This window comes from Xiphophorus couchianus, chromosome 2 (genome assembly GCF_001444195.1).
Source record: "Xiphophorus couchianus chromosome 2, X_couchianus-1.0, whole genome shotgun sequence".
Lineage (NCBI taxonomy): Eukaryota > Metazoa > Chordata > Actinopteri > Cyprinodontiformes > Poeciliidae > Xiphophorus > Xiphophorus couchianus.
Genome location: NC_040229.1, coordinates 28,154,100 through 28,167,498, shown reverse-complemented (window position 1 = coordinate 28,167,498; position 13,399 = coordinate 28,154,100). Strand labels below are relative to the sequence as shown.

The window sequence follows — 13,399 nt, the reverse complement described above, 5'->3', positions numbered from 1 at the left end:
CTTCACGGAGGGAATAAAATGAATTCAGTTGTACAAGCTAAGCCCGTTTTACATTGAAAAACAAGTATGCTAGCAGCTAGCATACTTGTTTACAACATAAAGAAGCAGGATTTTAATTTTTAATGCATGTTCTAGAATTAGCATACATTTACACTCAAAATGTGACTTCAAATAACGTCCTACAGTTTTTTCATTATTATTTTTGTTCTGCTTGAAGAAAAAAAAATGACTTGGTTTTAGCATGCTAACATACCAATGTTGTTCCAATTTAAATGAATACATTAGATCTGAAACCCAACAAAAAAAACTCTTCATAATACAAGAAAAATGTTAAATATATCAAAAGGTGAACTTACCCGTTCGTTTGTTTTAAACATTTGTTTTAAAGTTTCGTCCAGTCATCAAGTGTTTGTGTTTAGCATAGCGTAGCCATAAGGCGCTTCTCAATTTATTACATATCATAAAAAATATAATCTATTTTAAAAGTATGGAACTCAGTTTTTATTTTAAAAGTATATATGTATATATACGTGAATACAAAGTACTGAGAGAGAAGCAACACATACAGAGAAAATGCAAATCCCATGATGGTTTTAAACTCTGAACCTTCTTTTATTTTCACATTTTCTTTTATTTTCAAATGTTTGTAGTCTGTTAGTGCTTTCAACTTACCATTGTTTCACTGCATGGCGAAAATTTGGATCAGAGCACATTTCTTTTTTTTTTTTTTTTAAATCACCAATTAAGAATATTTTTCAAAGGAGACCTGACCCTCATATTCATGTTTGAATGGCCCAGTCAAAGTCTGACGTTCACTGATGCTCTACATTCAGTCTACTTGGGCTTAAAGTATTTTGCCAAGATCAGTCAAAAACACCTTGCTACATTTGCAAATATATTTGGAGGGGGAATATCCCAAAAATATTGAATAGTTCAGCTCATTATTATTCGTACCTCAACCAATTTTTTTGGTTCAAATAATTTTAACAGAACCAAAGAAAATGGTTTCTAATTAATACTTCTTCTCTTGTATGTTATTTTTGAACTTGGAAATAATGCAGTCGCCACAATTTAACAAAAAGATGATTCACGAGAATTTATTACAGAACATATGTACATGTTATAGCAACAAAAGCTTTGTGTGTTAGGGGTTACAAGAACATGAAGAGGAGTAATCCTTTCGACATTCAGAGTGTGAGCTTTGGGAAGCCGACGGCAGGACAGGATGATGATTGTTCTAATGCTACAGGAGGGCTGGGGGGTCTGGAAGCACAGATCACCAGGGAAACTAAAACCAAAGAGTGGATCCGTCCAAAACCTCTCAAATAACGAGTCCGATTACTGGTTTCTGTAATTTAAAACAGAACGAAGTCTTCAGATCACATGATCCAAAAATCCATCCAAACTGAAACGGGAAAGGGGTCGAATGGTGGAATAAGAGCCAACAATCTCTAGAACAGTCCAAACTTTGAGTAGAAGCCCTGACACACACACAACATCAATAGCAGCAAGATAGTTTCTTTCTTTCTTTTGTCTTCCTTAAAACGCTGTGGTAAGCAGTAGTACCACATGTTGCCCTGCAAAGTGCTCCTTTCCAAACAGTCATGGTCGCTCTCCAGAACATCAGGCAGTAAGGTGCGCACGGCTAAAGGGAAGTACATTCACTCCGAAGGGAGCGACGAATCGCCGACGGGCTCCACCGTCGTCCGGTCAACCTGGCAGAGAGCTTGACGTCTTGGCAAACTTAAGGAATGACTGAGAGTGAAAGGTAAAGCAACTACCTTTAAGGAAATAAGAGTTTCTTCCCCCCTCCCCAAAAAAGGAGGAAAAACAAAAAAAGCCCACCAGAAATGGGGCTGAACTACACCAGAGTTTATTGAGAGAACTTCCAGTTCGGTGTAGCAACAGTCTACAGCTCGGGTCGGGCAGAAGACCCCAACAATAACGGACAGGGGGGTTGGGAGATTCTTCTCCAAACACCAGACCGCCTCTACTCCTTAAGAAGGTCCATGAACCTTTGGGTTTCAGGTCAGTAGATGGTGAGGCTGACCGACCGGTTCATCTTCTTCCCGATGAGTCTGGAAGTTCTGGGGTTGGACTGGAGTGTGGAGCGGGTCAGGATCCGGTCAGTGGACAGCACCTTCTCTTCGGCCACCGCTCTGGCCTGCTGGGCTTTCTTCAGCTCTCTGAAGAAGACGCAGAGGAGAAGGGTTACAAGTTTGAACTCGAGAGCAGCAGGAAGTGGCGTGGGTGGGTTCGTTTTCATTTAACTTGGTCGACTCTTCATCAGATTATCCCTACGGTTTAAAAGTTCTTTTTCGCGAGACACCAAAAAAATAAATGAAAAGAACAAAAATCTGAAAGAATGCAACATATAGTCAAAAATCAGAAGTAAAATTGGTCCACAGCTGCAAGTGTTTTGAAACAAAAAAAAAAAAGTTTAAATTACACATCTCATCTTCTTAATCTGAGATGATTTCAAATTTTTTAAATACCAGGTTGTTAAACTGCTGTTATTTATAACAGACAGCAGCACAGAGGTTTTAATATTTTTGCACAATGTGCATAATATAAAATCCCTTTAATTCAGCTTTCATTTTGGCTTACAACTGTATCAAATATTAGGCTGAAACGATTCATCGAATTGAAATAACCGTCTACTAATGTAGTAAGTAGTGATTAATCGTTAACTGGAGTAACTGGCTCATAAAAAGGCCAACTGATGAAGGAACAGCATCCTCAGAGTAGTAACTAAGCTAAAACTGAACAAAAAAATAAACATTTTTAATTTAAGATAAAATATATATTTATCTTAGTCTAAATATATTCTACCAGAACTCCAAATGTCAGTTTTAGATTCAACTCCTTTAAATTCTGTTAAAAAAAAAATTAAATAAAATTAAGCTCCTTTTGCTGCCCATACTAAATTGGTTAATCCACAAAAAATTTAAAATAAAATAATAATAATTCACATGTTGATGTTAGATGTGGTTTGCTACAAATAATCACGTGTTCACTGAAGAAATGCTACGTTGTTGCATTGTAGACAAAAAAAAAAATTTCTTATTTAAAAACAGAATTGAATTGTTTGTTTATTCGGATATTTAAATACATTTTCAATATTGTGGAAAAAAAGGCTATAAAAAATGTGCAGAATGCAGAACATATTTTATACAATTAATCAAAAATAATCGATAACCAAAATAATACACTGCTCAAGAAAATAAAGGGAACACTTAAACAACACAATATAACTCCAAGTAAATCAAACTTCTGTAAAATCAAACTGTCCACTTAGGAAGCAACACTGATTGACAATCAATTTCACCTGCTGTTGTGCAAATGGAATAGACAACAGGTGGAAATTATTTGCTATTAGCAAGACACACTCAATAAAGGAGTGGTTCTGCAGTTGGGACCACAGACCACTTCTCAGTACCTATGCTGTCTGGCTGATGTTTTGGTCAGTTTTGAATGTTGGTGGTGCTTTCACACTCGTGGTAGCATGAGACGGACTCCACAACCCACACAAGTGGCTCAGGTAGTGCAGCTCATCCAGGATGGCACATCAATGCGAGCTGTGGCAAGAAGGTTTGCTGTGTCTGTCAGCGTAGTGTCCAGAGGCTGGAGGCGCTACCAGGAGACAGGCCAGTACACCAGGACACGTGGAGGAGGCTGTAGGAGGGCAACAACCCAGCAGCAGGACCGCTACCTCCGCCTTTGTCCAAGAAGGAACAGGAGGAGCACTGCCAGAGCCCTGCAAAATGACCTCCAGCAGGCCACAAATGTGCATGTGTCTGCACAAACGGTTAGAAACCGACTCCATGAGGATGGTATGAGGGCCCGACGTCCACAGATCGGGGTTGTGCTCACAGCCCAACACCGTGCAGGACGCTTGGCATTTGCCAGAGAACACCAGGATTGGCAAATTCGCCACTGGCGCCTTGTGCTCTTCACAGATGAAAGCAGGTTCACACTGAGCACATGTGACAGACGTGACAGAGTCTGGAGACGCCGTGGAGAGCGGTCTGCTGCCTGCAACATCCTTCAGCATGACCGGTTTGGCAGTGGGTCAGTAATAGTGTGGGGTGGCATTTCGTTGGAGGGCCGCACAGCCCTCCATGTGCTCACCAGAGGTAGCCTGACTGCCATTAGGTACCGAGATGAGATCCTCAGACCCCTTGTGAGACCATATGCTGGTGCGGTTGGCCCTGGGTTCCTCCTAATGCAGGACAATGCTAGACCTCATGTGGCTGAAGTGTGTCAGCAGTTCCTGCAAGATGAAGGCATTGAAGCTATGGACTGGCCAGCCCGTTCCCCAGACCTGAATCCGATTGAGCACATCTGGGACATCATGTCTCGCTCCATCCACCAACGTCACGTTGCACCACAGACTGTCCAGGAGTTGGCGGATGCTTTAGTCCAGGTCTGGGAGGAGATCCCTCAGGAGACCATCCGCCACCTCATCAGGAGCATGCCCAGGCGTTGTAGGGAGGTCATACAGGCACGTGGAGGCCACACACAATACTGAGCCTCATTTTGACTTGTTTTAAGGACATTACATTAAAGTTGGATCAGCGTGTAGTGTTATTTCACTTTTATTTTGTGTGTGGCTCCAAATCCAGGCCTCCATTGGTTAATACATTTGATTTCCATTGATGATTTTTGTGTGATTTTGTTGTCAGCACATTCAACTTTGTACAGAACAAAGTATTCAATGAGAATATTTCTTTCATTCAGATCTAGGATGTGTTATTTGAGTGTTCCCTTTATTTTTTTTGAGCAGTGTAGTTGTAGCCCTAATTATTTTTTTTAAACTATGTTTACCATTATCTTCTGTACAATTGTATCAATATGTGATAAGCATTTTTAAAGCACTACAAACATCTGTTAAATAAAAAACATGATCCAACTTGAAATTGAAAATTTGGTTTGAAACGGGAAAAGGTGGCATTTCCACTCGGTGACGAACTGAACTCGTTCTTCCTGGAAACAGCCGCTGCTGTTCCTCGCGCTGCACTTACTTTTGCAGCAGAGCGTTCTTAAACTTCTCAGCGTTGAGCTCGACTCGGAGCTGGTCGGCGCTCATCCTGGCCGCCGTCAGCAGCACCGGGTGTTTGATGAGGTCAGAGGCCGACGGTCGTTTGGTTGGGTCTGTATGGATCATCAGCTGGAAGAAAACAAAACAAAACGATACACAATTGGAAAGGAAAATTACACCGCTGTATTTACCAAGAAAAATTATAATAACGTGCAACAGCTAAATAAAAATGTCTGCATAATATGCTGTTCGAAAAAAAAAAAAAAAAAAGAGTATCATCATGAAAACAGGGCCGAACTTTTAGCCAGAAAATCCAGAGCAAAAGCTCCAGAAGAGAAGCAGCGTGTTCAGGACTTGAGACACAAATACGGTTCATTCAGGCTGAGAGAGAGGCAAACTCTCAGCAAGCAACAGGAAGGCTCAGTGCTATAACAGAGTACTAGGGACACTGTTGGTTTAAAAAGAAAAACAGTATATTTCGGGCAAAAAAACCTCAGCGATTTTTAGATGGGTAGTCTCAAAAGTTTTCTAGAAAAAATAAAAAACCTTCGACATATTTGAGTTTGAAAACTCAAAAATTTGCTTGGGAAAAAAAAAAAAACACCCTCAAATTTTGAGATTAATCTGAGAACTCTGGATAATTTTCGATTTTTGAAACTCAGAAACTTCCATGTTATTTCTAGAGCATGTCCACTTTTCTGGCAGAAATTTATTTTTCTATCTACAATTGCCGTAATACGCCGCTGTAGAATGCATTCAATTTATTTAAGTTCCAGGATTTTTAACATGTTTACAAAGAATATGCTGGATTAGGATATTTTAGCAGGCTTTTAGATTTCTCTGAATTTTGGTAAGAAATGACATTTTGTCGGCTGAAGACATTGAGACTGCTGCTTGTAAAAAAAAAAAAAAAAAAGCCAAAACACACATCATTTATCCTCATTTGAAAAAAAAAAAATTAAAAAAAAAAATTTAAACCAGGCTGCCCATGTTTGGAAGGCTAAACAAAAAAATATAAAAATAAAGTAATAAGCAAAATAAACAAATTAGTTAAAACATTTTGATTGATGCATTTGGATATATGAGAAAAATCTCAGACTGATGCTGCTGGCTACCTTGAGTAAACTAAGGAACTCTATAGAAAGCACTTGTGGGATGGAGGGTAATTTGCCCCGTCTGATTTCATGCCACTTTTCCCCGTTGGTGGGTAAAGGCTCGGCTCCCGAGGCGCTGACTATCGTCAGGGCCAGAGCAAAGATGTCCGCCTTTGTTAAGTTACTGTACTCCTACAGAGAAACACAGAGCAGGTGTAAACATGGACCGCCTAGAAAATGAGAGACCTTTTTTTAAATTTTGTTTCCAAGTCAGAATAAATACCTCTTGCAGAACTTCGTTGGCCAGATATCTGCTGTCCCCTTCTTCCACCTGTGGATTGTTCACCCGGGTCACATGACCAAGATCGCCTGAAAGAATAGAAGAAAATAAAAAGCTGAATATTCAGGGTTCGTACACTTTTGCTTACAGTAAATTTCAGGCACTTTCAAGGTAGGTTTTCAAACTTTTCTCATTTTTCTTTTGAGAAAAAAAATACAAATAAACTTACATATGTACTGTATATATATATATATATATATATATATATATATATATATATATATACACACACACACATGCATACATACACACCTTAAAATAATGGCCTAAGCTAATTTGTTTTGCCAAAAGCGATCTTGGACAAGAAAAAAGTATTGTGATAATCTGCATAGCGGGAGCAAAGTAAGATGAAATATAGCAAAACGTTATGTTTTGAAAATCTTCTCACACACACCCTCCACACCTGAATGGTCTGAGAATAAAATAGAAATTCAACAAAAATTCTCAGTTTCAATAACTAACAAACTATAAGACAACCTTTATTTCAATCAAGCAGATGAATAAGAAATATTCATCACACTAAACCAATCACTTTGTGTTAAGGGAAACAACCTTCCTGTTCAAATTAAATAATCAAACTTAAAATAAATAAAATCACTTTACTTTCTATAAGGCGTCTTTTCTCCTAAAAAAATTATTACAGCTTTATAGCAAAACTGTACAGACAGAATATAAAGAACCTGAAAGCATTTTATTGAAATTCAAGCATTTTTAAGAATTTCAGGAAAACCCTGAATATTACAAAGAAGATTTAGTCGACTGGGCAAACATGGAGCAGCTTACCGATTTTGTAGACGACGCTTGTGGTGAGTCCATCGTCCTCGTCGGATTCGTCACAGCTCGCTACGGATTTACGGGAAATGAAGATGTTGCCTGGAACAAAGAGGGAAACATCAATTATCAGCAACGAAATCATGTCGTCCACAATTGAATTTTTTAAGCAAATTAGAAAAATAAAAACCAGTGTTGAGACTAGAGATGCACTGACCCACTTATTCAGTACCAATGTCTGAAAAACCACTGAAAAAGGGTTTTTTTTCTCTCCATTTTTTTAAACAGACGTGTTTAAAATTAAAATTAGGTCTATCAAAATAAATTTCGCGGGGCTATAAATTGTCCCACAAGTTATTGCGATAAAACAATAGTATTGTTATTTTGAGACCACTTTCAAGTAGTATAACAGTCATGGCACAATGATACAGAATGAAACTTTAAATAACACTGCAACTGGAAGACATTTTAAATATCCAAAATAAATGAACAAGACAACAAACATGAATTATGAAATCTTTAAACAAAACCGTACTTCAAGAGAAAGACATAGTTGAGACCAAAACACCAAACTGAAGACTTTTATCATCCAGTGTTTGGCAGAAACAGAAAGAGAAAAGTGATAAATCACACAAATTTAAGTTATTGAGTTTGTTTTAATTTATGATGCGATTAATTGATTTATTGCGACAGGCATGTTTTAAACAGAGAAATTGTTAACTGCATCAAATCTTCTTTCAAATGGTTCAAAAAATGCAATTAGTTATTCTAAATATAATGTAAAATAAATAAAGCATAGAATTAGACTGAATAGATCTGCACTTAAGGATCAGGCACATTGTCACAGATATCTGATATAAAATCTTTTTTCAATATTGGCACCGATGCATATATTGGATCGGTGCGTCTCCATGTAGGACGTGTCGGCTGAGCGCAGCGGTTGGACTCACTGGGCTTGATGTCCATGTGCACCAGAGACATGGAGTGGATGTACTTGAGTCCCCGAGAAACCTGCAGCAGCAGATCCTTCAGCTCCAGCTCCGACAGGTAGCTAAGCCGCCTGTAGTTGTCGGCAATGACGTCGGACAGGGTGCCGCCGTTGCAGTACTCGTTCTGGATCAGCATGTGGTCGTCCTCGGCCCAGGCCGAGTAGTAGCGCACCACGTGGGGGTGCTGGCCCAACACGGCGTGGGCGTAGACCTCCCGCAGCGCATTCTGTCTGTGAGGGAAGGGGAAAAAAAGTTGTTGTTTTTTTTTTTTTTTATCAGAAAGCACATTGCTCAGCACACTTGCACTTTCTGCTTATGCTCAACTTACTCATCTACTGATCCTGCCAGGGGCTTCTTGGACCTCTTAATAGCGTAGATGCAGCCGTCCAGCCTTTTCACGCACTTGAACACGGCGCCAAACTCCCCCGAGCCGATTTTCTCCAGCTCCAGGAACTCTGAGGTGTAGCGGGACATCATGTTGCTCTCCATCATGGTGATCCTCTGCAGAGAGAACGGCATGTTTAAGCAGGGGGGGAACACATCAAACACACACACACAGATCTACTTAGCATTCACACAAAAAAAGCAAACACAGTTCCAGGGCATTTGCATATGAACTGGCACATTTGCCTGCAGCCGTTTGTGCTTCAGATAAATGCTTATTGAGCAATACAAACACCATGTACAGTACAGCTTGTTACATCGTTCTACCCGCTGGGCTCCTGCATGATCAGCATGTTTAAAATTCCATATTTCCCAAAGTTAAAACAAATGAGAACAAATTAAATTAATGAGATTGAAAGGTGGTCAGATTCAAGGACGAGAAGGAGGAACGACCAGAAAAACTGAAGGAAGTAGTAACATGATTAGGAAAACCTGGGTTTCTGCAAGCTTTATCAACTCAGATTTAAGACATTTTAAGACCAATATGAAGTGAATTTTAAACTTGTATTGTGACAGAAATGTACAAAAGAACAATCACAAGTGATGTAGGTTAGCAACAGAAGTTTGCCAATGGCTAACACAAACATCGTCAGGCCAACTGCAGATAACTTTGCACTCACTCACAATTGACACAAATAAGCTAGCTAGCTTTACCCTTGATGGGTATATTGGCAGCTAGCCACCGGTAGCCGCAACCGCCTCAAGTCACAGAACGCAATAACGGTGTCTTCAAACGACTCAAAGCTTTGGTAACAGTAAAGTCCTGGGAGAGAAAGGAAACTACATAAAACATGAGATTAAATGATCATGCTTTAAAGACCTGTGGTGAACGTGTTTGAGGCCAACCTTTTTCCTTCAGTGGAATTAAGACTTTTTAATGCCTTGATTTTAAATAACAAGGCCTTATTTAAAAAGTCAGTGCAACCTTTTAAAGATGCACGGACACCATCGCTTTTATAAGGGCTAAAATTCATTTGTTATTATTCAGGCTTGGAAAGCACTCTGATCAAATTCCACACATCTACAGATTGCACAGAAACGGCATAGTTGCATATTTGCAATTCAAGTCACTAAAATATATTTAAAAGCATTTTCTACTGCATTAAGAAAACACCTTTGAATGTCAGGTTAAATTTGAACTTATTCCCTGGTTCAAATAAATTATTATTAACACATCCTAGGGAAAAAAAAAAAAAAAAATTATGACGAAATTTAAAGATAAAAATTCCACCTTTGATGGCGGCAGAATTTCATCTTCCCCTTCGACGTCACTGGCCTCCATGTCTTCTCCACAAGAACTGCAATAATAAAGTTGTTTGTTAGCGTCCTGTCCAGCAGGGGGCAGCACTGAGAGCTACACAAGCACATGGAGATCAACCTTAACCCACAAGGTCGTTGTTATCGGGTAACTCCCCCTCGACCTAATCAACAACTTCAACATAACTATGTTAAAGAAAAACAAAAAAGGTGACTGAACTGGCTTTCCACTGTGCAATAATAAGCCTTTGTGTTTATGTTAAACAGGAGTAGGGCTGCAAAGGAAATCAACTTTTTTTCTTTTTCTTTTTACTTTTTCCATGTAACAAACTCCAAAAGCTTAACTTACTCATTCCAATGCGCTCGCTTTCTGTTGTTTCTGTGCTGTGTGGCGGACTGGATTAGCAGGGAGTCGGGAGTGAAGGGGTTAAAGTTGACCATGGGGATCTGCTGTTTCCTGCCGTCTGTGAAGGACTTTCGCGGAGACTCGACATTCTTGAAGAGAGCAACTCTCCTGCTGGAGGATCCCGGGGCAGAGCTCCTGGCTCTGGACAGCAAACTCTGCAAAAAAGTTTTTAAAAATAAATACATGAATGAATGACATCCAGATTCGTGGGGGGGAAAAAATAACGAATAAAAAGTCAAATAAACGTTCTCTTCAACGCCAACACGAGTCTGGGCATAAAAGACATCCAATCGCTGAGGCCAATAAATTATGCAACAGGTAGAGATGTAAAGTGGGTCAGTGGGTCAGTAACGGATCCTGCAGATAAAACCAGATGTTTAAAAAATAATGTGCATCTCCTGATGTGCAAATAATAACATAAAATAATTAATGTGTTTATATATTTTTTTCTTAAAGAGCAGAAATGAGATGTTGTTCATGCAATATATATATATACATATATATATATATATACATATATACATATATATATAACGACTCAAAGCTTTGGTAACAGTAAAGTTGTTACCAAAGGAACAACTATATATATATATATATGTATATATATATAGAACGTATTTTTTTTAAAACTAAAACTAAAAGAAAAAAAAAGTCGGCTAATTCTAACCTTTGGTGTATGTGGTGTGTCGAAGAGCCGAAGTTTTCTGAAGGTTTTATGCGGAGGTGTGTCGGGGCAGTCCGGTACCGGGGAGCTGGAGCCCTCCCCGTCGTCCTGGATGTAGCTCCGCTCCGGCGACCCTCCGTACATCCGCGACACTTTCTTCGGCGACGGCGAACAGTTGGCGAAAATAACGCTGCCGGGGGACTGCAGCAGGGACGGGGAATCAAAGCCCTCCTCGTCCCACAGCTCCACGTCGTCGTCGTCGTCTCCGCCGGACTGGTTCAGCGGGCTGCTGCCGCCCACTTGGAGCTTGTCCGCGGCTCCTCGTCGCACCGGCGTCGGGGAGTCCATCTCCGTGAAGCCGGACTCTCCCCCGGTGCTGTTGTTGACGTCCTCGATAGAATCGTCTTCTCCGTCGCTGGACGTGAACTGCAGCTTCTGGCGAATCGGTCGGGATTTGGGGGAAGGCGTTCCGAGCCGATGGCGACTGTAGTTGGACATTTCGAGGATTTAAACCCCGGCTTCGTGGAAGAAGAGGGAGGGAGAGAAAAACACGCGGTTGGTGCTCCCACCGAAGTGGTAGCTTCCTCAAAAACGAGTTAGCTTTAATTTACCTTTAAAATGGTGTTAAGCTCATGAAAACTACTTTTAGCAGTTCAGCTTCACAAAAACGACTGTACTTTTAAAGTCCGACCCCCCAGTAAAAACGGGGAAAATGGCCTCGTACTTGCTTGAGCCGAACGCAAGCAGCAACGTCCTCCGTAGAAATGAATGGTAAAAAAAAAAAATATAAAGAAAAAGAAAAATAGAAACAATCCTCCTTCTTCTAATCCGTCACGCTCTCCTGGATGACTGGCCGACACAGAAACGCGTCTTTCCGGAGTAGAAACCTTAGCAATGTTTACATAAGTTTGAGGGAGCCGAAGACCGAGCTCTTCCCATGAAGCGCGTGGCAAAGAACTTCCCGCGACCGTTGATCACGTGTCGCCGAATAGCCAATCACCGCTCGACGTTGAATTTTGAAAGATGGGCGTTCCAGTGTAGCTTTTGGACAGGTTGCGTCGTCCCTCTGGTAGTCCCCTGCGGTGGAAGAATGTGGCGCGAAGGCTTGTGTGCCTTCAGCAGACAGAAGTCATGAGTCACGGTGACAATGCGTCCATTATTACTACCCAAAACAAACAACAGACGGATGAGGAAAAAAAATAAATAAAAGATTTATGTATGTATATGATAATGTGAGGGCGAAAATAAAGTGTTCTATCACCTAAAAAAAAAAAGAGTCACTTATTTTGTACAGGACATTGTTTTTATGTACAACAAAATTTAACTACAATTAAACATTACTTGTCTTTAAACATTCTATGCACGCTTTGACAAGATCAACATGCTACATTAATGCATGGCTCATGCATTTAAACTCTGCACTTCTGCCACTTTTTTTATCTGTATATCTCCATATACATATATATAAACATATACATTCTCAGTTGTAAAACTTTTTACGCTATATGTCTAGTTATTGTACATCTATTTATTAATTGTTTAGGATAATTTTAGTTAGACTCTGTCTTTTATTGTTACTCAATGTTAGTAACGCCCTGTCTTGTATCACTGTGGGATAGTGAGAAACGTCATTTCGATTCCCTTGTATGTCTGGACATGTAAGAGGAATTGACAATAAAGCTGATTGATTGATTGATTGATTGATTGATTGATTGAAACCTTGGTTTATACCAAACTCAAAACTTAAACCAGCATTTTAGATTTTTTTTTTTTTTTTAAGGCTGCATTAGCATGGACAGATTTGAAAGTTAAGTCAGAATAAAATTATGCCATGCAAATTAAATTTCTTCACTTAACTTTATGTTTATTGCATTTTTAGACCCCTTAAAACATGTGATTCTGGCACCATTTGAGAGCGGGGCCAAGAGTTGTTTTTTTTTTTTTTTTTTTTTTTGTCTAACAATTATATTATTCATATGATTGCTAGTGTGTTTAACAAGATGCCAGAAAGAGTGCAAATGCAATTTCTGAATGTTTGGATCTTGGATTAAGTGCTTGCTGCCCCTCCCACACCCGATGCTGCAACACTGCAGCACTTTAGATATATTTGCAGTTGTGAACATTTTCAGGGGGTCAAATTGGAAGCCAGAGGTAGCACCTCTTAAGCCCGGTAAGGCGAAGCTGCTTTCAAAACAAGCTAAGGGTGACGTGTCTGGTACTCCAGCAGTAGTGTCAGCCTGTTATACTAGCAAAACAGCAAAATTGTGTAATATTTTAACTCTGCACTCTTAAACTACTACTAAATTTAGCGTTACCACTTTGCAGTAAATCTCCCCTTAAAAATGGCTAATAAATAGTTCATAGACATGTTATTAATTCATCTCTAAACACTA

The 13,399-nt window shown here is 39.7% G+C and overlaps 1 protein-coding gene across 1 annotated transcript; it reads right to left on the bottom strand.

The window, feature by feature from the left end:
• Positions 1–1,070: 1,070 nt before the first annotated feature.
• Positions 1,071–11,504, bottom strand: wee1 (WEE1 G2 checkpoint kinase). Its single transcript, XM_028027171.1, has 10 exons — positions 11,010–11,504; positions 10,286–10,497; positions 9,911–9,977; positions 8,564–8,736; positions 8,197–8,465; positions 7,259–7,348; positions 6,419–6,504; positions 6,157–6,327; positions 5,025–5,170; positions 1,071–2,186 (listed from the first exon to the last, which is right to left on the bottom strand). The coding sequence occupies exons 1-10, from the start codon at positions 11,502–11,504 to the stop codon at positions 2,030–2,032; spliced, it is 1,866 nt and encodes a 621-aa protein (XP_027882972.1). The 3' UTR covers positions 1,071–2,029.
• Between the last annotated feature and the right edge of the window lie 1,895 nt (positions 11,505–13,399).

Bases quoted from the DNA above. Each gene is read 5' to 3' on its own strand.
- wee1 (XM_028027171.1), bottom strand. From the start codon at position 11,504: ATGTCCAACTACAGTCGCCATCGGCTCGGAACGCCTTCCCCCAAATCC. The intron at 8,737-9,910 runs GTGGAATTTTTA...TTCTCTCTGCAG, and splicing joins AAATTCTGCCGCCATCAAAG to AGGATCACCATGATGGAGAG. The intron at 2,187-5,024 runs GTAAGTGCAGCG...CGTCTTCTTCAG, and splicing joins AAGAACGCTCTGCTGCAAAA to AGAGCTGAAGAAAGCCCAGC.